Source organism: Macaca nemestrina, chromosome 7 (genome assembly GCF_043159975.1).
Source record: "Macaca nemestrina isolate mMacNem1 chromosome 7, mMacNem.hap1, whole genome shotgun sequence".
NCBI classification, from domain to species: Eukaryota; Metazoa; Chordata; class Mammalia; order Primates; family Cercopithecidae; genus Macaca; species Macaca nemestrina.
The window spans coordinates 161,505,351-161,527,470 of NC_092131.1; the positions used below are offsets into that span (position 1 = coordinate 161,505,351).

Below are 22,120 nucleotides of genomic sequence, written 5' to 3' on the forward strand. Positions count from 1 at the left end.
CTGGTGTCATGGTTACAATCTCTGGTCAGTAAGCTGTGCCTAAAGCCATCCCTTCTTTGGATTTGTTAGTATCATAACCCAATGTATTTTGTGCTTAAAGCAGTTTGGGCTGGGCATAATGGCTCAGCAGTTTGGGAGGCTGAGGCAGGAGGATCACTTGAGGTCAGGAGTTTGAGACTAGCCTGGGCAACATGGCAAAACCTCATCTCTTCTAAAAAATAAAAAAATCAGCCACGCATGGTGGTACACGCTTGTAATTCCAGCTACTCAGGTGGCTGAAACATGACAATCGCTTGAACCCAGGAGGCAGAGGTTACAGTGAGCCGAGATCACACCACTGCACTCCAGTCTGGGCAACACAGCGAGACTCTGTCTCAAAAAACAAAAACAGTTTGAGTAGGTCTTTTGTCTCTTGCAACAGCTTTGTACCACAGGTTAAACATATCTTTTAAATAGCTTTATTGAAATATAACTTACATAGCATAAAATTCGTAAAATTACTACAAAATTCATAAAGTATGAATTTTGGTATATTTACAGAATTGCATAACCACGTTAAATATCTGAGTCTTTACCTAGAGAGCAATAGGAAGCCAGTGAGGGTAGGATGGTGAAGCCACAGTCAAAACTACTGTGATATATAGTTATCATTAAATAAAAGCTGACAATTATTAATTCAAGAAAGTCTTTCTTACTGAAGAATGCCGTCTTCTAACAGGTCTCTCTATATTGTCACTGAAAAAGGAAAAAAAAATTATAAACACATTGATAAAAAACTGAATTCCCAAAAGGGATCATCACAGCACCCCTTACATGCTTTCAAACTGGTCATCACTTTCACTTAGCACTCTGACAAGCAAAATTTATATACAAGACTTTAAATTCAGTTAGTAATTCAGTGTTTTAAAATACATACTGTGTACTACGAGACTATCTCTTGAATAATAATCAGTACAACATAATTTACCATATTTACAGAGATATAATAATATGATAAAGGGCTATAAGTCAAGAGACGCTACTTTTGGTTTTACTACTATATGACTTTTGGAGCAGGTTTTGGAAATTCAAATGCCTCTGAGGCTAAACAGATAATTTTTTAGGAGTAAGAAAAATAGGTAGTGTTGAAATGTAATGACCTAGAGAATTCCTCTCTCACCTAAAGGTCAGTCATTCCTCTGCTGTGGTTAGTTGTTGCCAAACAAGAATACCAGCCCAGTGTTGCCATGCTTGATTTTTCAAGAGAAGCTGAAAACCCAATTGTACAAAATTTTGAGATCTTGAAGTTTTGGCAACTAATTCAAAAACTAAAAAACATGTGTAGGCCAAAGCCAGCCACGGTGGCCCATGTCTATAGTTCCAGCTATTCAGCTGGAGACTGTGGCAGAAGAATCACTTGAGCCCAGGAGTCCAAATCTAGCCTGGGCAATGAAGCAAGACACAGTCTCTTAAAAAGAAACAATCAAAAAACATTATGTATAAGCCAAAAACTTATGACTAAAGGCTGCAAACAAGCCATCAGATTGTGATGGCAATTTTAGACAAATCATTTTATCTTCCTGGTTCTCAATTTTCTCATCCTTAAATTGAAGAGATGGGAGATAGTATCTAAAGTCCCTCTCAGATTTGACTCTAGATGAGATGATGATGATGATGATGATGTTTGAGACAGGATCTTGAGGTAGGAGGCAGAACTTGACTCCAGAGGTGGGGCTTGGATACAGGACCAAATTGAGGACTAGCTAAAACAGGTCTGGGACAAAAGCACTTCCCCATAAGACACTCCCATCAGGGTGCCTTGTCAGTTTACCATTGCCACGGCAAAAACCCAGCAGTTACCTGCCCTTTCCATGGCAATGACCAGACAAGCTGGAAGTTACTACCCTCACTCTAAAAATGTCTGCATAAAACACCCCTTAATTTGCATATAATTAAAAATGGGTATAAATATGAGTGCAGAACTGCCTCTGAGCTGCTACTGTGGGCTTAGTGCCTACAGAGTAGCCCTGCTCTGCAAGGAGCTATACCAGTGCTGCTGCTTTACACTAAGCCACTTCAATAAAAGTGCTGTTTAACACCGCTGGCTAGCCCATGAATTTTTTTTTTTTTTTTTTTTTTGAGACGGAGTCTAGCTCTGTCGCCCAGGCTGGAGTGCAGTGGCCAGATCTCAGCTCACTGCAAGCTCCACCTCCCGGGTTTACGCCATTCTCCTGCCTCAGCCTCCCGCGCATCTGGGACTACAGGCGCCCGCCACATCGCCCGGCTAGTTTTTTATGTATTTTTTAGTAGAGACGGTGTTTCACTGTGTTAGCCAGGATGGTCTCGATCTCCTGACCTTGTGATCCGCCCGTCTCGGCCTCCCAAAGGGCTGGGATTACAGGCTTGAGCCACCGCGCCCGGCCAAATTCTTTTCTGAGCAAAGCCAAGCATCCTCCCTGGCTGGTAAAGCCAAGAGCCCTCCATTTAAAAAATTTTATTTTTTGTAGAGATGGGGGCGGGGGTGTCTTATTATGTTGCCCAGGTTGGTCTCAAATTACTGGGCTTAAAATATCCTCCCGCCAAAGCATCTCAAAGTGCTGGGACTACAGGTGTGAGCCACCATGCCCAGAGTAGATGAGTTTATACAAAGATATGGCAATGGCAAGGAAAACTATGAGTCTGTAACATCTCCTTCTTTTTGGATGAGTTCATGTACTTTGCAAGGACATGAATGAAGCTGGAAACCAACATTCTCAGCAAACTATCACAAGGACAGAAAACCAGACACCGCATGTTCTCACTCATAGGTGGGAACTGAACAATGAGATCACTTGGCCACAGAGCGGGGAACATCACACGCTGGGGCCTGTCCAGGGCTGGGGGATGGGGGAGGGATAGCATTAGGAGACATTCCTAATGTAAATGATGAGTTGATGGGTGCAGCAAACCAACATGGCACATGTATACATATGTAACAAACCTGTACATTGTGTACATGTACCCTAGAACTTAAATTAAAAAAAAAAAAAACTACTTCTTTTTATTGGAACACAATGGAAAAAGATCTCAGAAGTTATGGATAGGTCCTACTAATTAGAAAAATATCTTTCTCTGATAGAATATAACATTCTTAGCTGCATTAAATGAACTTACTTTTCTTCATTAGCCTCTGAAGATGCCCCATCCATTTCTGAAGAAAACTTTTCTGTAACAAATATACAATATTAGAAAAGATGAGGAAAAAGGAAAAGCAACTGCAATCTAAGAAGAGATTAAGAGTACAGTTGGTGACTTCAGGGTTACTTTCTGAGGGAAGACCAAAGATGGGAAGGAAAGGCTGGGCACGGTGGTTTATGCCTGTAATCCAGCACTTTGGGAGGCCGAGGCGGCCGAATCACCTGAGGTCGTGAGTTTGAGACCAGCCTGACCAACGTGGAGAAACCCCATCTCCACTAAAACACAAAATTAGCCGGGCGTGGTGGCGCATGCCTGTAATCCCAGCTATTCGGGAGGCTGAGGTAAGAGAATCACTTGAATCCAGGAGATGGAGGTTGTGGTGAGCCGAGATCGCTCCATTGTACTCCAGCCTGGGCAACAAGAGCAAAACTCCATCTCAAAAAAAAAAAAAAAAGGAAAACACCACTATACTTAGGAAGATACAAAACATGACTCATTTTAAGGAGTTTAAACCACTATTATAATAAACATTCCTGGAAAATTCTCATACTCAAGATAAAATCAGTGACTAACTTTGATCAGGATGATAGGGACTTCACTGGTTCAAATAAAAATTTGGCCTAGCTTATAAGAGTTTGCAGATTATTTGGCCGGGCGCGGTGGCTCAAGCCTGTAATCCCAGCACTTTGGGAGGCCGAGACGGGCGGATCACGAGGTCAGGAGATCGAGACTATCCTGGCGAACACGGTGAAACCCCGTCTCTACTAAAAAAATACAAAAAACTAGCCGGGCGAGGTGGCGGGCGCCTGTAGTCCCAGCTACACAGGAGGCTGAGGCAGGAGAATGGCGTAAACCCGGGAGGCGGAGCTTGCAGTGAGCTGAGATCCGGCCACTGCGCTCCAGCCCCGGCGACAGAGCGAGACTCCGTCTCAAAAAAAAAAAAAAAAAAAAAAAAAGAGTTTGCAGATTATTTAATAATCTACTCCCAAAATGGACATCAATTAGATAAATGGTCCCCAACCTTTTCCAAATCAGGGATCAGTTTTGTGGAAGACTATTTTTCCACAGACTAGGAGGGTGTGATGGGGGATGGTTTCGGGATGCAACTGTTCCACCTCTGATCATCAGGCATTAGACTCTCATAAGGACCCCGCAACCTAGATCCCTCGTGTGCACAGTTCACAGTAGGGTTTGTGCTCATGTGAGAATCGAATGCCGCTGCTGATCCAACAGGAGGAGGAGCTCAGGCGCTAATGCTCACCTGCTGACCTCCCGCTGTGCCACCAGGCAGTGGACCTATACCGTTCCATGGCCCAGGGGGTTGGGGACACCTGAATTAGATATCTAAATACAGTGAATTTGCATCATATGTATATTTATCTGAGGAAAAGTCAACTATAAGTACTCAGCAAAAAAAATTAACACATGAAAATAACATTAGCATAGCTGATAATGCTTTAAATTTAACTCAGTGAGTATTTGCCCTGGAAAGAATATGAATTAAGAGGCATAATGTGAGGTTTCCTCAACTGGTCTCAGTTGCTGCCTCCCTATAACTATATTTGATTTTCACTTTATGTATTAACTTTAGAACTTCATTCTTGGGTAAGAAAAAAATGCCACTGCAGATTTCAAAAAAGAATAGCTGGAGATTTTGACTCGACCATATTAGCATTTCTGCCACAACACTAAATTAATACAATACACAAAAACAGGATCAATGTTCTTGCTTTTAGCAATAAGTAAACAGGTACCTGAAAGATGTCTGATGTGCTTCAATCCACCTGCCTCTGTTTCCCAAAGTGCTGGGATTATAAGCAAAAGCCACTGTGCCCAGCTATTTTTCTAGTTTTAGCCATTAAACTGTCTTCGCACCATGGGAGATAAAAATTTAACTCCCTTTCCTGCAACCACCTCCAAGACACACATACACACACAGCAAGGAAAGATTACATGCCATTCTCAAAAGTATAAAAATCCCAAATAGCCGGGTGCGGTGGCTCATGCCTGTAATCCCAACACTTTGGGAGGCCAAAGCGGGTGGATCACCTCAGGTCAGGAGTTTGAGACCAGCCTGGCCAACACGGTGAAACCCGTCTCTACTAAAAATATAAAAACTAGTCAGACGTCGTGGTGGGTGCCTGTAATCCCAGCTGCTAAGGAGGCTGAGGCAGGAGAACTGCTTGAACCCAGGGGATGGAGGTTACAGTGAGCCAATGTGGGGCCACTGCACTCCAACCTGGGCAACAAAGTGAGACTCCGTCTAAAAAAAAAAAAAAAAAATCCCAAATAAATATCAGCAAAAAGAATCCAGCAATTTGTAAAAAGGATAATAGGATAATATATCACGGTCATGTTGGTTTCTTTGCAGAAATGCAAAATTGGTTGGGCACATATGGGGTAATGTGCCTGTAGTCCCAGCTACTTGGGAGGCTGAGGCAGGAGGATCTCTGGAGCCCTGGAGTTCCAGGCTGTAGTGCACTATGATTACAACGGTGAATAGCTACTGTACTCCAGCATGGGCAACATAGTGAGACCCCGTCTCTTAAAAAACAAACAAACAAACAAACAAAAAGGAATGCACAGTTTAATATCAGAAAAATCAACCTTGCAATTTACCATACTAACAGATTAAAAGGCAAAAATGATATAATCATCTCAACAGATGAAGAAAAAAGTTTAGGGCTGGGCACAATGGCTCACACCTGTAATCCCAGCACTTTGGGCGGCTGAGGCAGGCTGATCACTTGAGCTCAGGAGTTCAAAAGGGGCCTGGACAACACGGCAAAACCGCATCTCTACAAAAAATACAAAACAGCCGGGCATGGTGGCTCGCACATGTAGTCCCAGTTACTCTGGAGGCTGAGGTGGGAGGATCGCTTGAGCCTGGGAGGCGGAGACTGCAGTGAGCAGAGATCAAACCACTGCACTCCAGGCTGGGCAACAGAGAAAGACTCTGTCTCGGGGGGCGGGGGGATGTTTAATGATTTTTTTTTTTTTTTGAGACGGAGTCTTGCTCTGTCACTCAGGCTGGAGTGCAGTGGCGTGATTTCAGCTCACTGCAACCTCTGCCTCCCAGGTTCACACCATTCTCCTGCCTTAGCCTCCCGGGTAGCTGGGACTACAGGCGCCTGCCACCAGGCCCGGCTAATTTTTTTGTGTTTTTAGTAGAGACGGGGTTTCACTGTGTTAGCCACGATGGTCTCGATCTCCTGACCTCATGATCCGCCTGCCTCGGCCTCCCAAGAATAATTTTTAATGACAAATTATATGCAACATACAGATAAAAATATTAACTACTATCAACTCAAGATCACCTAAATATCTTTGTTGTTTAAAATAGTCATTAAGCATAATTCCTGTCCAACCTGTAGACCAACTGGTTGGCAATTAACTGATGAAATTCAAGCTTAATGAAGTCCCCCTTTTAAAATATTCTATAACTGTTAAGTTCCACTTTCTTTTTTTTTTTTTTTTTTTTGAGACGGAGTCTCGCTGTGTCTCTCAGGCTGGAGTGCAGTGGCGTGATCTCAGCTCACTGCAAGCTCCGCCTCCCGGGTTCACGCCATTCTCCCGCCTCAGCCTCCCGAGTAGCTGAGACTACAGGCGCCCGCCACCACGCCCGGCTAGTTTTTTGTATTTTTAGTAGAGACGGGGTTTCACCATGTTAGCCAGGATAGTCTCGATCTCCTGACCTCGTGATCCACCCGCCTCGGCCTCCCAAAGTGCTGGGATTACAGGCTTGAGCCACCGCGCCCGGCCAAGTTCCACTTTCAACACAAATAGAAGACTCCACACTCACAAGTTAAGCTTCATTTATAAAACATTGTTATGGCCAAACTCTTGATCACTGACACGTTAAGTTACTGGTTCCAGGAGCTGGGTGTGGTGGCTCAAGCCTGTAATCTCAGCACTTTGGGAGGCCGAGGTGGGAGGATCACTTGAGGCCAGGAGTTCAAGACCAGCCTGGGCAACATGGTGAAACCTCTGTCTCTACTAAATATACAAAAAAATTAGCTGGGCATGGCAGCGTGCTCCTGTAATCCCAGGTACTTGGGAGGCTGAAGCAGGAGAATCCCCTGAACCCAGGAGGTAGAGATTGTAGTGAGCCAAGATGGTTCCACTGCACTCCAGCCTGGGAAACAGGGTGAGTGAGACTCCGTCTCAAAAAGAAAAAGAAAAAAAAAAAAAAGTTACTGATTCCAAACTGTGTACCTGGCACCCAAGGGTGCTGCAGCATACTCACAATGGTGTCCTGGAATATTTAAAAATTTTGAGAGATGCACAGCAGTTCTGAACATCTGTCAGGTACTGTGTGAACTACTAGCTCAAAACAGTACCATATGCATTACATTAGTTTTAATAACTTATCACTGTAAATATAAACTGTTTGCAGTTGCTGTGATAAAAAGCAAGTACTTTTTTTTTTTTTTTTTTTTTTTTGGGATGGAGTTTCACTCTTGCTGCCCAGGCTGGAGTACAATGGCGCAATCTCAGCTCACTGCAGCCTCTGCCTCCCTGCAACCTCTGCCTCCCGGGTTCAAGTGATTCTCCTACCTCAGCCTCCCGAGTAGCTGGGATGACAGGCATGCGCCACCACGCCTGGCTAATTTTGTATTTTTAGTAGAGACGAGGTTTCTCCATGTTGGTCAGGCTGGTCTCAAACTCCCGACCTCAGGTGATCTGCCCCCTTGGCCTCCCAAAGTGCTGGGATTACAGGTGTGAGCCACCTCGCCCGGCCCAAAAGCAAGTATTTTTTATTAAGGTAGTACAGGACATGAGGGTGACAGGGTATAAACTGATTCCAAAGTTTCAGAAGTTGTGCAGTGTCCAACAGGCACACATATCCAATCAGTAAGTGTGATTATTTAATAATAAAATTTTGGCCAGGCACAGTGGCTCACACCCGTAATCCTAGCACTTTGGGAGGCTGAGGTGGGCAGATCATGAGGTCAGGAGTTCAAGACCAGCCTGGCCAACGTGGTGAAACCCCCGTCTCTACTAAAAATATAAAAATTGGCTGGGCGTGGTGGTGGGCGCCTATAATCGCAGTTACTCGGGAAGCTGAGGCAGGAGAATCATTTGAACCCAGGAGGCGGAGGTTGCAATGAGCCAAGATAGAACCACTGCACCCCAGCCTGGGTGACAGAGCGAGACAAAAAATAAATAAATAAAATATTAAAAAATAATCTTTTCCTTCAATTTCTGTATTTTTTTAAATTGGCTACTAAGTTTGGGACATATATACTTAATGTTTGGACCCGACCACTGTACTCAGTAAATAGACTGTTAGGTATTTCTTTTGATCTAAGGGTGCCATGCATCAAGAAAATTTAGGAACCACTCGTCTAAATAATCCGTAGGTCTTCAAATAGCTACTGAGCCCAATTAGCCTTTGAGCTAAGAGTGTTTTTTCACATTTTTATTGGATTGTAGAAAACAAGGCAAGCAGGCCGGGCGCGGTGGCTCAAGCCTGTAATCCCAGCACTTTGGGAGGCCGAGATGGGCGGATCACGAGGTCAGGAGATCGAGACCATGCTGGCTAACACGGTGAAACCCCGTCTCTACTAAAAAATACAAAAAATTAGCCGGGCGAGGTGGCGGGCGCCTGTAGTCCCAGCTACTCGGGAGGCTGAGGCAGGAGAATGGCGTGAACCCAGGAAGAGGAGCTTGCAGTGAGCTGAGATCCGGCCACTGCACTCCAGCCTGGGCGACAGAGCGAGACTCCGTCTCAAAAAAAAAAAAAAAAAAAAAAAAAAAGAAAACAAGGCAAGCAATAACAACTAAACAAAGAAAATGTGACAAAAACCATGTAGCCTGCAAAGCTGAAATATTTACTATCTGGCTCTTTGTCCACTCGTACATTTATATAACCGATATCTAGAGTTAGTATTTTCCGGGATTGTAGGAGGGTAAGAGTGAAATGACAGAGACTCCAGACCTGTGCTGTCCAATACAGTAGTTATTTACATTTAAATTAATTAAAATAAAATTTAATAATCAGTTCTTTGGTCACAATAATGACATTTCAAGTGCTCCATCGTCCCATGTCGCTAATGGGTACTATGTCGGAGTGCAGATACAAAACATTATCATTTTCATAGGGAGCCCTATTGGACCGCACTGTTTTACTGTTAATATCTGGAGTATCTTTTACAGTCTATTATTTAACATCGAATACATCATTAATACCACCATTCCAAACATTTTATTCAATTTACATGTATTTATCATCTTGTTAAGATTTCCAGCCATTCACAAAGTCAAGAATTATACTGCTTTGACCCTAACCTTTAATTACCAAAATTTTACCATATATTAACTCCCATCTCTGTAAATCATCTCTCCAACGAACATCCACCTCAAATGCGGTCTTCTCCACGAATCCATCACCAAAAACATCACATGAGCTCTCCCTTTTCTATGCTCCCACTCCACTCTAGAATGTCGTATAATCTTTTACATTCTGTCTTGTGTTCTAGTTATTTGGGTATATTAGTTTGTTTCCCTTTCTGGATTGTAAACCCCTCTAGATTTGGGACTCTGAATCATCTGTCCCCAGCCCTATCACAAGATAACGAACCCAATAAATACCTACGGGATTAGACGGAAGTGAAAACGTCAATTTTAATATCTAGACTGGAATAAGCTTCTGCTTTGGTCTTCATCCACATCCTGTCTCTGTTAATGCCTATTAAACCTATCTGAAATTCCAATCGGTAATTATTTTTCCCCCCTCAAACTTCAGTATTTAAATAAACATCAAGAACGGGGGCTTAAATCCTGAGGAATAATGAACGGAGAAGGATTTTTAAAAACTAATTTGCGGAGTACTAATATTGGCTTTATTTGTTAATGTTATATCTGCAGGAAACGAAAAATCTGTTACGTGCCGCCAGCACTCCGAGCAGACACCTTAAACCACGAAGAGCTAAGAATTTTAAAATCACTCATTGCTGTCACTTCATTTAGAGCCAAGAAAAGCTTAAGTGAGAAATACAAACAGCCTACAGGTCCCTAGGGAAGAGCAGCAGGGGTGCAAGAAGAGTCCGCGAGCCCTGACAGAAGACCGCAGGGCGGGGCGGAAGGGGACGCCAAGAGAGCGACCGACGAGCAGCCAGAGCCGGGTGGCCGGAGGGGCCCAGGTGCGGGCGGAAAAGTATTAGGGAAGCGGGAGGCGCCATAACCTACAGGCCGAGGAGACGAAAAAAGAGCACAGTGTGCCCGGCCCGGGGCAGAGGCGTCTGTCTACTCGACCCGGCGCTAACGGAGGCCGCCAGGCTGAGGGAGCGTTCCCCACCTCCCACCGCGGGAACTTCAGGGCGCCCAGACAAAACCCGAAGCCTTCCCTGGAGCCCAGAAGGAAAGGGTCATTCTCTTTACCTGCCGTGGCCCACCTGCTCGACAAATTTTGCGCTGGTTTGGGGTCCACACGCTCCTCAGAGCGGAAACTCAGCGCCGCCTCTAGCCGTCACCACACAACGCCCGGCTCGCCTCAGTGAAGTATTCAAATCTAACCGCCTAGGTGCTGCGCACGCGCAAAGCGGCTCTACGCGTCGGCTCCGCCCCTTAGGCTCCACATCAACCCTATTTCTAAGACTCCTTTAAGGAAACTACTTTCCTAGCCTCCGTGCCAATTTTATTTCCTTCAAGTTTATCTCATTTTCGACCGAATTTCCTCTGCCCCTCCCCACTGCAGACCTCCCCCACAAACATGGGAGCGGCCATCTTCTTTCGATTGCTTGCTAAGGAAATGATTGGATTTTGGCTTCCGTACAAAATGGCGGCTTCCATAACATTGCGTCACATCCCCTTGATATTACTCCCTATAGCAATCAGGAAAGTGTATGCTTCGGGGACGAGGTGGCCGAGTGGTTAAGGCGATGGACTGCTAATCCATTGTGCTCTGCACGCGTGGGTTCGAATCCCATCCTCGTCGAAGTAATGGCAAATTTGTTTTTGTTTATAACCAAAGTAAACTTGTAGAGCGGAATAAATTTTTTTTTTTTTGAGACGGGGTCTTGCTCTGTCGACCAGGCTGGAGTGCAGTGGCGCGATCTCGGCTCACTGCAAGCTCCACCTCCCGAGTACATGCCATTCTCCTACCTCAACCTCCCGAGTAGCTGGGACTACAGGCGCCCGCCACCAAGCCCGGCTAATTTTTTGTATTTTTAGTAGAGACGGGGGTTTCACCGTATTAGCCAGGATGGTCTCGATCTCCTGACCTCGTGATCCGCCCGCCTTTGCCTCCCAAAGTGCTGGGATTACAGGTGTGAGCCACTGCGCCCGGCTGAGCGGAATAAATTTTTTTTATAACCAAAGTAAATTTGCAGAGCGGAAAAAGTTGAATACTCATTATTTATTACTCAATTAATCCGGCACCATCAATCTCAGGTATGAAATAGTTGAAATACAGTATTTGGAACGTTCCGACATCACAGATAAAGAAAAGGGAGGGAAAGAGACTTTCCAGGAATCAGAAAACGCGCTGAATTTATTTTTATATGAAGTTAACAACAGTGTATATAATTCCACAATTATTACCATCCCATATGTTCCAATGCTGCTCTGTTCCAACTTTAACATAGCTCCTGAGGAGTTTCAATTATTGTACACTCTTACTCGGGTTTTTAACACCTGTCCGGATTATGAAATACCAGGTTTCACTTCAAAAGCTACCACGAGACACTTTATTTATCCGGTATTTATTATCTACAGGCACATCACTATAACCCTTGATCATGACAGATATTTTTATTACTCCATTTTACAGATGAGGAGACTGAAAGATAGCTTGCCCGAGGTTATCAGCTTCTAAATTGTAGAAAGAAGAGTGTAACCCAAATCTACTGGACGCTGGCTTAATCACCCTCCTAATCTGTGCTGTAGATTAATAATCAGTATTTATCAATCCTGTACTGTGCTATAGATTAATAATCAGTATTTATCAATCTTTTGAAGCCATGGTTTACGGATTCTCTCCTCCACGAGGCTGTCTGCATTGCACCATGCTCCACAACCCAGCACCTGGCAGGTGCTTCAGCAAGGTTTGGGCACTGAGTATGGAAAGCGGTGGCCCCATTCTCTGCTGGCTCCAGTGGCTCCTTCCTGTTAAAGATCCAAATCCGTTGGGAATGTTGATACCTCCTTGGGCTCAGGACATTGAGTCAACCTTCCTTAGCCTTGCTCTCCAATGCATTCTCCACCCTGCTGCTAGGAAGGGTTTCTGCTGGGTTCCATGCATTTCCAAGGGGTCCATGGATAGAATTCAGTGGATTATTTGGTTCAGAATAAAGATTTCATCCTTATTTCCATACTCCCTAATTGAAAGCACATTCTTCAGTAACGGTAAGCAGCTCACTACAGTAATGTTAACCTTATCCATTATTTTGTCACTAATAGAAATCACAGATATTTTTATACCAGATTACTGTTACTGCTTTACGCCCATTGCTACTTCAAAATTATGGTAATTTTTAGACGTGCTATTAGATCTTGTAATGTTACGCATTCATTAAGAAGTGCATGCATCAAGCCGGGCGCGGCAGCACACGCCTGTAATCCCAGCACTTTGGGAGGCTGAGGCGGGTGGATCATTTGAGGTCAGGAGTTCAAGACCAGCTTGGCCAACACGGTGAAACCCTGTCTCTACTAAAAATACAAAAGTTACCCAGGCATGGTGGCATGTGCCTGTAGTCCCAGGTACCCGGCAGGCCGAGGCAGAAGAATTGCTTGAACCCAGGAGGTGGAGGTTGCAGTGAGCCGAAATCGTGCCACTGCATTCCAGCCTGGGCAACAGAGCAAGACTCCATCAAAAAAAAAAAAAAGTGCATGCCTTATTATATTATTACATCACAAATTTTGAGAATATTTTGGCAACTATTCCAACACAATTGGTTGCCTTTGTATTCCAACGTATTTAATTTTATGCACTTAAAAACAACATTCTGGCCAGGCATGGTGGCTCATGCCTGAAATCTCAGCACTTTGGAAGGTCAAGGCAGGAGTAGCCCATGAGTCCGGGAGTTCAAAGACAGTCTGGGCAACATAGTGAGACCCCTGTCTCTACAAAAAAATTTAAAAATTTAATCAAAATTTAAAAAAAAATTCTGAGATGAGATCCCAGACTGCCAAAAGGGTCTGTGTCACCAAAAAAAAATGTTAAGAGCCCCTGAGAGATACCTTTCTAAATCTCCCTGGAGACACTGATCTTACCTTTCCTTCAGTAGGATTTTTTTCTCTTTCCATAACACGTTTGTAGATACTGTCCCTGCTCCTCTCACGGCAACATACCCCTGACCCCACCCTCTTCTTTCCCATCATGTAACTTCCTGGCTGGCTGCCGCTCCTCCTTTGGATCTCAGCTTAGAGATCACCCCCATCAACAAGCCCTGCAACCTGCAGCTCCCTCTTCCATTTCAACTAGCCCCTGTGCTCTCTCTTGCTTCTGGACCTTTGTAACCCTCCTAGACCCTTCTGTAGCCTGCTAGGCTTTTCCCAGCACATGCCAGGAAAGTGCCGGGAATGCATTTGTAAATAGATTTTTACTTACATTGCCCATTAGTGCTGCAACTTCTCTAGAGACGCCAGGGCTGCATCATTTTCTGAGGTTTGCCAGCTTCTTGCAGTGATGACTATAGGTCTATCAATGTCTGTGCAGAGTATGGGTAGATTTTCTTTCTTTCTTTCTTTCTTTTTTTTTTTTTGAGACAGGGTCTCGCTCTGTCGCCCAAGCTGGAGTGCAGTAGCACTATCTCAACTCACTGCAACCTCCACCTCCCAGGTTCAAGCAGTTCTCCTGCCTCAGCCTTCCCAGTAGCTGGGATTACAGGCGTGTGCCACCACGCTGTTAATTTTTCATTTTTAGGAGAGGCGGGATTTCATTGAAGAAGGAACTCATGAATTTTACAAGTATAATCAAAGACAACTAAAATTTTTTACTTTTTCCTTCAAAAGCTAAGTGTAGTGTAGCCACCTCCCCCGCCACTCCCCGCCGCCACTCTAGAGAAGAATACTAACTGCTTGTTTTTCCTTCAGTGCTCAGCGAGCCTTATCTGTACTTGCTAGTTTCACATTCCTTGAGGCTCAGCGAGTTCCTGCTTCACCTCCCTAGGGCAGCTGCAAAGTTACAAGGTTGATACAAGGTTGATTTCTCAGGGATGTGGAACATGTAATATAGATAAATGTAAAAGACTGATCAACTGTCTTTGTTCTCGCTTCTGTAAGTCCGCTTCCTGCATCACGTTTCTCCCGGCCACTGACTGCTTTCTTTGTCCCGGACTCAGACTTTCCTGGACGCTAGTCCTACTCACCCAGGTGATCAAGTTTTAATAAAGACGTTTCCTGAACTCACTCTGTTCGGTCTCTCCCATCTTTTGATTGTCCCAGAGCATCACCATGTTGGCCATGCTAGATGGGACGTCGTGCTGCGCGGGCTGGGAAGATTATTTTTTCAAAGGAAAATCTTCAGCTGTAGAAGTTGTGAAAATGAAATGTACTGGCAGAATATAGAGAAAAAAAAAAAGAAAAAAATTGTGAGTTGAAAACTCACTTTTTTAGGCCGAGTACAATGGCTCACACCTGTAATTCCAGCACTCTGGAAGGCTGAGGTGGGAGGATTGCTTGGGTCCCGGCGTTCGAGACTAGCCCAAGCAACATAGGGAGAATCTGTCTCTATTTAAAAAAACACAGAAAGAAAGGGAAAAGAAAGAAAAAAAGAGGCTGGTGTGGTGGCTAGCGCCTGTAGTCCTACAGAGGCTGAGGTGGGAGGATGGCTTGAGCCCCAGAGGTTGAGGCTGCGGTGAGGCGTGATCGGTCCACTGCACCCCAGCCTGGGCGACAGAGCGAGACTCCGTCTCAAAAAAAAAAAAAGTCAAGGTAAAGAAGTATTTGAATTAGAAACGGAAAGAGAGGCCGGGCGCGGTGGCTCAAGCCTGTAATCCCAGCACTTTGGGAGGCCGAGACGGGCGGATCACGAGGTCAGGAGATCGAGACCATCCTGGCTAACACGGTGAAACCCCGTCTCTACTAAAAAAATACAAAAAACTAGCCGGGCGAGGTGGCGGGCGCCTGTAGTCCCAGCTACTCGGGAGGCTGAGGCAGGAGAATGGCGTAAACCCGGGAGGCAGAGCTTGCAGTGAGCCGAGATCCGGCCACTGCACTCCAGCCTGGGCGACAGAGCGAGACTCCGTCTCAAAAAAAAAAAAAAAAAAAAAAAAAGAAACGGAAAGAGAAACTTGTAAGAAGCTGACAGGAAAGCCGGGCGCGGTGGCTCACGCCCGTAATCCCAGCACTTTGGGAGGCCGAGACGGGCGGATCACGAGGTCAGGAGATTGAGACCATCCTGGCTAACAGGGTGAAACCCCGTCTCTACTAAAAATTAAAAAAATTAGCCGGGCGTGGTGGCTGGCGCTTGTGGTCCAGCTACTCGGGAGGCCGAGGCAGGAGAATGGCGTGAATCCGGGAGGCGGAGCTTGCAGTGAGCCGACATGGCGCCACTGCGCTCCAGCCTGGGCCACACAGCGAGACTCCGTCTCAGAAAGAAAAAAAAAAAAAAAAAAGCAGCAGCAGCTGACAGGAAAAGAGTTAGAGGCGCCATCTACTGGAACAGCTGAGCTACCGCAAGACTCGGACAAGATGCTCTTATCCACAGGGATGGATGCTCTGTCTACAGAGATCTCTATTAACTCCCCAAATTCTTCAACAAACCACAGCTCAAAGAAACCATTCTCTACAAACACCGATGTTCTTCCTTGCAAATACTATCCTCAACTACTGCAGGAGACCTCAACCTCTGGAAGACCGCAAGAAAGGACTGTTGCATAAATATATTACCAAGATATTCCAGCTTTTTTACTATTGGGGTGTCAGGTAATGGGTCTTCATTATCTGGGGCCAGCTTTAAGAGGACCAGTTCCCTCTTTTGAAAATGAGGTTCTCTGGGAATCAATGGCCAATGTTTATTTATTTATTTATTTATTTATTTATTTTTTATTTTTTTGAGACGGAGTCTCGCTCTGTTGCCCAGGCTGGAGTGCAGTGGTGTGATCTCGGCTCACTGCAAGCTCCGCCTCCCGGGTTCATGCCATTCTCCTGCCTCAGCCTCCCGAGTAGCTGGGACTACAGGTGCCCACCACCTCGCCCAGCTTTTTGTATTTTTTTAGTAGAGACGGGGTTTCACCGTGTTAGCCAGGATGTCTCGATATCCTGACCTCGTGATTCGCCCGTCTCGGCCTCCCAAAGTGCTGGGATTACAGGCTTGAGCCACCGGGCCCGGCCAGCCAATGTTTATTATGAAATAATAAACTGGTCCACAGCCCAGACAGGCTATATGTGTCAGCAGCTGCCCTTATATGACATAGCTCTGAAGGAAGAATTGAAATCAATGCTTTGTTTTTGTGTGGTTGGTTTGGCTTTTTTTTTTTTTTGGACACATCTAAAGTTTATTTCTTAACTCTTGCAAGAAAAACCCAGACCTCAGGCTCCAAGACTTACAAAGACTGGTTTTGAGAGGCAAGCAATGACAGAAGTGAAGTCAATTTGTTCCTTACCATCAGGTTCTCTCACTGGAGAACCATCTCTGGGAACACAGTGATGACAGGGTCTGGAAAGGCTCCATAGTGAATCCATGCATTCTACTTTGAGTCTGCAACACCGACCCAAAATGTTTTTCTTTGCTGAAATCATTCCCTGAGATGCATGCTATCGTATGAAAATACTACAACAGCTTCTAGGAATGTCTACTGAACTGAAAACTAAACATTTTCATATTGAAGATCAGTAGAGCAAAACGGAAATCCAGTTTTAGAAACATTGTTTAGGAAAGCCAAGATGAATGAGTAAATGCCAAAGACTCGGGGAAATAGGGAATAATACTTGATGGTATATCTCAAGCTGAGGTGGTGATGGATAGTTAGCCAGTTGTTTATTCTGATTTTTTTTTTTTTTTTTTTTGAGATGGAGTCACTCCGTCACTCAGGCCATAGTGCAGTGGCGCGACCTCAGCTCACTGCAACCTCTGTCACCCAGGTTCAAGCGATTCTGTTGTCTTAGCTTCCCGAGTAGGTGGGATTACAGATGCACGCCACAGCACGCCCAGCTAATTTTTGTATTTTTAGTAGAGATGGAGTTTCATCATGTTGGCCAGGCTGGTCTCAAACTCCCAACCTCAGGTGATCCGCCCCCTCAGCCTCCCAAAGTGCTGGAATTACAGGTGTGAGCCACCCTGCCTGGCTTAGAATTCTGATTTTTAAATTATTGAATAACACAGAAACTTGACATCTGAAAAAATGTTTTGTTTTGTTTTTGAGACAGAGTCTCGCTCTGTCGCCCAGGCTGGAGTGCAGTGGCACGATTTCAGCTCACTGTAAGCTCCGCCTCTCGGGTTCACGCCATTCTCCTGCCTCAGCCTCCCGACACGCCCAGCTGATTTTTTCTATTTCTCAGTAAGACGGGGTTTCACTGTGTTAGCCAGGATGCTGTTGATCTCCTGACCTCGTGATCGCCCGCCTCCGCCTCCCAAAGTGCTGGGATTACAGGCGTGGGCTACTGCACCCAGCCAAAATGTTTTGTTTTGATTTTTTAGTTTTAAAAAAACTGGCCGGGCGCGGTGGCTCAAGCCTGTAATCCCAGCACTTTGGGAGGCCGAGACGGGCGGATCACGAGGTTAGGAGATCGAGACCATCCTGGCTAACACTGTGAAACCCCGTCTCTACTAAAAATACAAAAACTTAGCCGGGCGAGGTGGCGGGCGCCTGTAGTCCCAGCTACTCGGGAGGCTGAGGCAGGAGAATGGCGTGAACCCGGGAGGCGGAGCTTGCAGTGAGCCGAGATCGCGCCACTGCACTCCAGCCTGGGCGACAGCGTGAGACTCCGTCTCAAAAAAAAAAAAAAAAAAAAAAAAAAATTATTATTATTTTTTTTTCTATCCTCTTGGCAGGTGGCAGATTACTAGCACCTTTGATGCTTCCTGTGTGTCCCTTCCTGGAGGCATCCTCCCACCAAAAAGATAACTACTTTGGCCGGGCACAGTGGCTCACGCCTGTAATCTCAGCACTTTGGAAGGCCGAGGTGGGCGGATCACGAGGTCAGGAGTTTGAGACCAGCCTCGCCAACATCGTGAAACCCTGTCTCTACTTAAAAAAAAAAAAAAGATTAGCCGGGCGTGGTGGCAGGCACCTATAATCCCAGCTATTTGAGAGGCTGAGGCAGGAGAATCGCTTGAACCCAGGAGGCGGAGATTGCAGTGAGCCGAGATCCTGCCACTGCACTCCAGCCAGGGCAACAGAATGAGACTCCGTCTCAAAAAAAAAAAAAAAGAAAAAAGAAAAAAAAGATAACTACTTTTTGTTTGTTTGTTTTGTTTGTTTGTTTGAGACGGAGTCTCACTGTGTTGCCGCGACTGGAGTGCAGTGGTGTGCACTCCAGTCTCCTGCCTCAGCCTCCTGCGTAGTTGGGATTGCAGGCGCGTGTCACCACGCCTGGCTAATTTTTTGTATTTTTAGTAGAGACGGGGTTTCACCGTGTTAGCCAAGATGGTCTCAATCTCCTGACCTCGTGATCTGCCCGCCTTGGCCTCCCAAAGCGCTGGGATTCAATCCCTGATTTCGCTGGGATTCCACCATGTCCGGCAAAGATAACTATTTTTCTGAATTTCATGTTAATCATCCTCTTGTTTTTCTTACCAAATATACATATTTATACATATTTGTAGTCTTAAATATGTTTTGTCTGTTTTTGAATTTTATATAATGTATTCATTTTATATAATGTATTCATCTGTGACTGTCACTGGACACTGTTTTATCCATATAATTCATTCATTTTCACTGCTGATTATTTTACGATTGTCTGAGCATACAATTAGGTATCCATTCTCTTATTGATGGATATTTTTGTTATCTCCCGTTTTTTGCTGCAAGAACACTGCTGTGACTGTTTTTATATGTCTGTTGGGGCACATGTACAGTGTTTCTGTAGGTAGATAGCTAGAAGTAGAGTCACAGGTTATGTGCGTGTTCAACTTTAGTAGGCAATTCTTAACTGTTTTCACCTAGTTAATGGTGACAAAAAGTTGCAGTTTTGAAAACGTGGACAAGCTTCAAATGAAAAGAAGACGGTGACAGAGGACTTGGAGGGGAAGAAAACAATAATCATAATCATAGACAATATTGTTCACCATGTACAAGACAATGTTCTAAGCAGAATGAGTGCCTTTGGTGATGATACCTCGTCAGGACCACAGTAAACTTATCCAACTAAAAACTGGTCACATTCCATGGCTGCTCTGCTTCTATCTTTGGTTTTCAATAATCGTTATGTTCTAGAATGTGTGAGTCTTGAGGATCATCATCCAAACCTTGAAAGGCTTTGAAATGAGTCCATTTTCTCTCAAGTCTTTGGAAGCAAGATTGACTCAAGCAAGTCTAGGTCGTCCATGAAAAGATATAGACATTCAGGAAAACCCACGGTTCCAACCCCTGGCTGGAACTAATGCGAACTTTAAAAATGCAGCTGCTGGATCAGCTGCATTTTCAGTTGCTGCATTCAGCTGCCTCAGCCTCTCACATGATTGGAGAGAATGAAAATTGGTATAATCTTTCTGGAGGGCAGTTTCCTATTACCTATTTATATTTAAAGCCATTGACCCCATAATTACACTAAAAAAAAAACTGTCCTGTAGAAACTATGCTACAAGTGTGGAAGGGTATAAGGATGTTTACTATGGTTTGAGAATAGTGAAAAACTGCAAATACCTAAAATTTCAGCAACAGGAGATAGATTGCAGTACAATGGAACACAATGCAGCTATTAAAAAAAAAAAATCAAGTCCGGGCACGGTGGCTCAGGCCTGTAATCCCAGCACTTTGGGAGACTGAGGTGGGTGGATCACAAGGTCAGGAGTTTGAGACCAGCCTGGCCAATATGTTGAAACCCCGTCTGTATTAAAAATTTAAAAAAAATTAGCCGGGCGTGGCGGTGTGCGCCTGTAGTCCCAGCTACTCGGGAGGCTGAGGCAGAATTGCTTGAACCCAGGAGGCGGAAATTACAGTGAGCCAAGATTGCGCCACTGCACTCCAGCCTGGGTGACAGAGAGATTTCGTCTCAAAAAAAAAAAAAAAAAAATCAAGTTGCAGAATAATTTGTATGGCATGATCTCATTTTTATTAAAGGAAATACATATCAATTTGTGTATCTATGAGTAGAAAACAGGCAGGAGAACCCTTAATAATTTTTATCATTATTTTTCCCCCTCCCCGTTACCACTAGAGGGTCTTGATTGCAAGTTGTCCAGGTTCTTGGCGTTTTGAACAAAGAGTTGGACAAAATGCACAGCAAAGCAAGGAAAGAATGAAGCAGCGAAAGGAACGAAATGAAGGCAGGGATTTATTGAAAATGAAAGTACACTCCACAGTGTGGGAGTGGGCCAAGCAGTGGCTCAAGGGCCCCCAATACAAAATCTTCTCGGGTCCAAATAGCCCCTAGAGGTTTCCCGTTGGCCACGTGGTGTTCACCTCATGGTTGCAGAAGGCAACCAATCAGAGGCTAAAGTGAAGTTACAAAGTTGCACTTCTATGCAAACGAAGACTTGGCCAGCAATCAGTTCGATTGGTTGCAGACAGCAACCAATCAGAGGCTGAAGTGATGTTACAAAGGTCACACTCCCACGCAAACATCTGATCAGAGGTACTTTCAATTTCCCATCTGCCAGGCAGAGAAGTTGGGGGTTTGCAAAGGGGTAGTAACCTCTGGTCCTTTTGTTACTTAGTAGTGGAAAGTTAGGGCTTTCCTATCAATTTAGTTCTAGGAAGTCAGTGTGAAATGGCCTTAGATTCCCTGCCTCCAGACCCTATTCTCCTGCCTCACCCCCACCCCTTTGAGACCCCTTAGTTATTAATAGTGGTTACCTCCAGCGTAGGGGTAAGGGAAGGGGGCTAAAATAAAAGTTTAAAAAGATACCTTTTTTTTTTGGAGAGCCAGAGTCTTGCTCTCTTGCCCAGGCTGGAGTGCAGTGGCACGATCTCGGCTCACTGCAACCTCTGCCTCCCGGATTCAAGCAATTCTGCCTCAGCCTCCTGAGTAGCTGGAACAACAGGCACACACTGCCACGCCCAGCTAATTTATTTTGTATGTTAGTAGAGACGGAGTTTCACCATGTTGCCCAAGCTAGTCTGGAACTCCTGAGCTCAGGCAATCCGCCCACCTCGGCCTCCCAAAGTGCTAGGATTACAGGCATGAGCCACTACGCCCGGCCAAAAGGATACCATTTTATAAGGACAAAAAACACATTCAAGAACAGCCAGCTGTTAACCATAGCAAAGGCCAACTAGATTCAACCTGAGCTCCTTACAGGCAGTACCTTTGTCACAGGTTTTTGTATTAACATTCTAGTGAGAGGTTAAGCCAGCTGGACTTCCTGAGTCAGTGGGGACTTGGAGAACTTTTCTGTCTAGCTAGAAGATTGTAAACACACCAATCTGTGCTCTATAAAAATGCACCAATCAGCGCTCTGTGTCTAGCTAAAGGATTGTAAACGCACCAATCAGCACTCTGTAAAATGGACCAATCAGCACTCTGTAAAATGAACCAATCAGCAAGACATGGGCAGGGACAAATAAGGGAATAAAAGCTGGTCACCCCCCAGCCCCTCCAAAATCCAGCAGCGGCAATCCGCTGGGGTCTCCTTCCATACTGTGGAAGCTGTGTTCTTTTGCTCTTCACAATAAGTCTTGCTGCTGCTCACTCTTTGGGTTCATGCCACCTTTAAAAGCTGTAACACTCACCCAGAAGGTCTGTGGAAGCTGTGTTCTTTTGCTCTTCACAATAAGTCTTGGTTGCTGCTCACTCTTTAGGTCCGTGCCACCTTTAAGAGCTGTAACACTCACCCAGAAGGTCTGTGGCTTCATTCTTGAAGTCGGGGAGACCAAGAACCCACCCGAAGGAATCAACTCTGGACGCACTAGAC

At 45.0% G+C, this 22,120-nt stretch overlaps 1 protein-coding gene and 1 non-coding gene across 4 annotated transcripts in view; one reads left to right on the plus strand and one right to left on the minus strand.

The window, feature by feature from the left end:
- Positions 1-15,348, minus strand: part of LOC105493188 (kinetochore scaffold 1) — a 76,620-nt gene extending 61,272 nt beyond the window's left edge. Inside the window, exons 1-3 of one of the 3 annotated variants that reach the window (XM_071067090.1) lie at positions 13,709-15,348; positions 3,133-3,184; positions 696-735 (exon numbers count right to left, since the gene is read on the minus strand). In XM_071067090.1, the coding sequence (XP_070923191.1) occupies positions 696-735; positions 3,133-3,167 (75 nt within the window). In that variant the 5' untranslated portion in view covers positions 3,168-3,184; positions 13,709-15,348. Of the gene's footprint in view, positions 1-695; positions 736-3,132; positions 3,185-10,539; positions 11,050-13,708 lie in introns of those variants that run through there. The other 2 variants (XM_071067089.1, XM_071067088.1) reach the window with 2 other exon arrangements.
- On the plus strand, positions 11,014-11,095 carry TRNAS-GCU (transfer RNA serine (anticodon GCU)). Its single transcript has one exon. It is a non-coding gene; the product is annotated as a tRNA-Ser (tRNA).
- Positions 15,349-22,120: the final 6,772 nt, after the last annotated feature.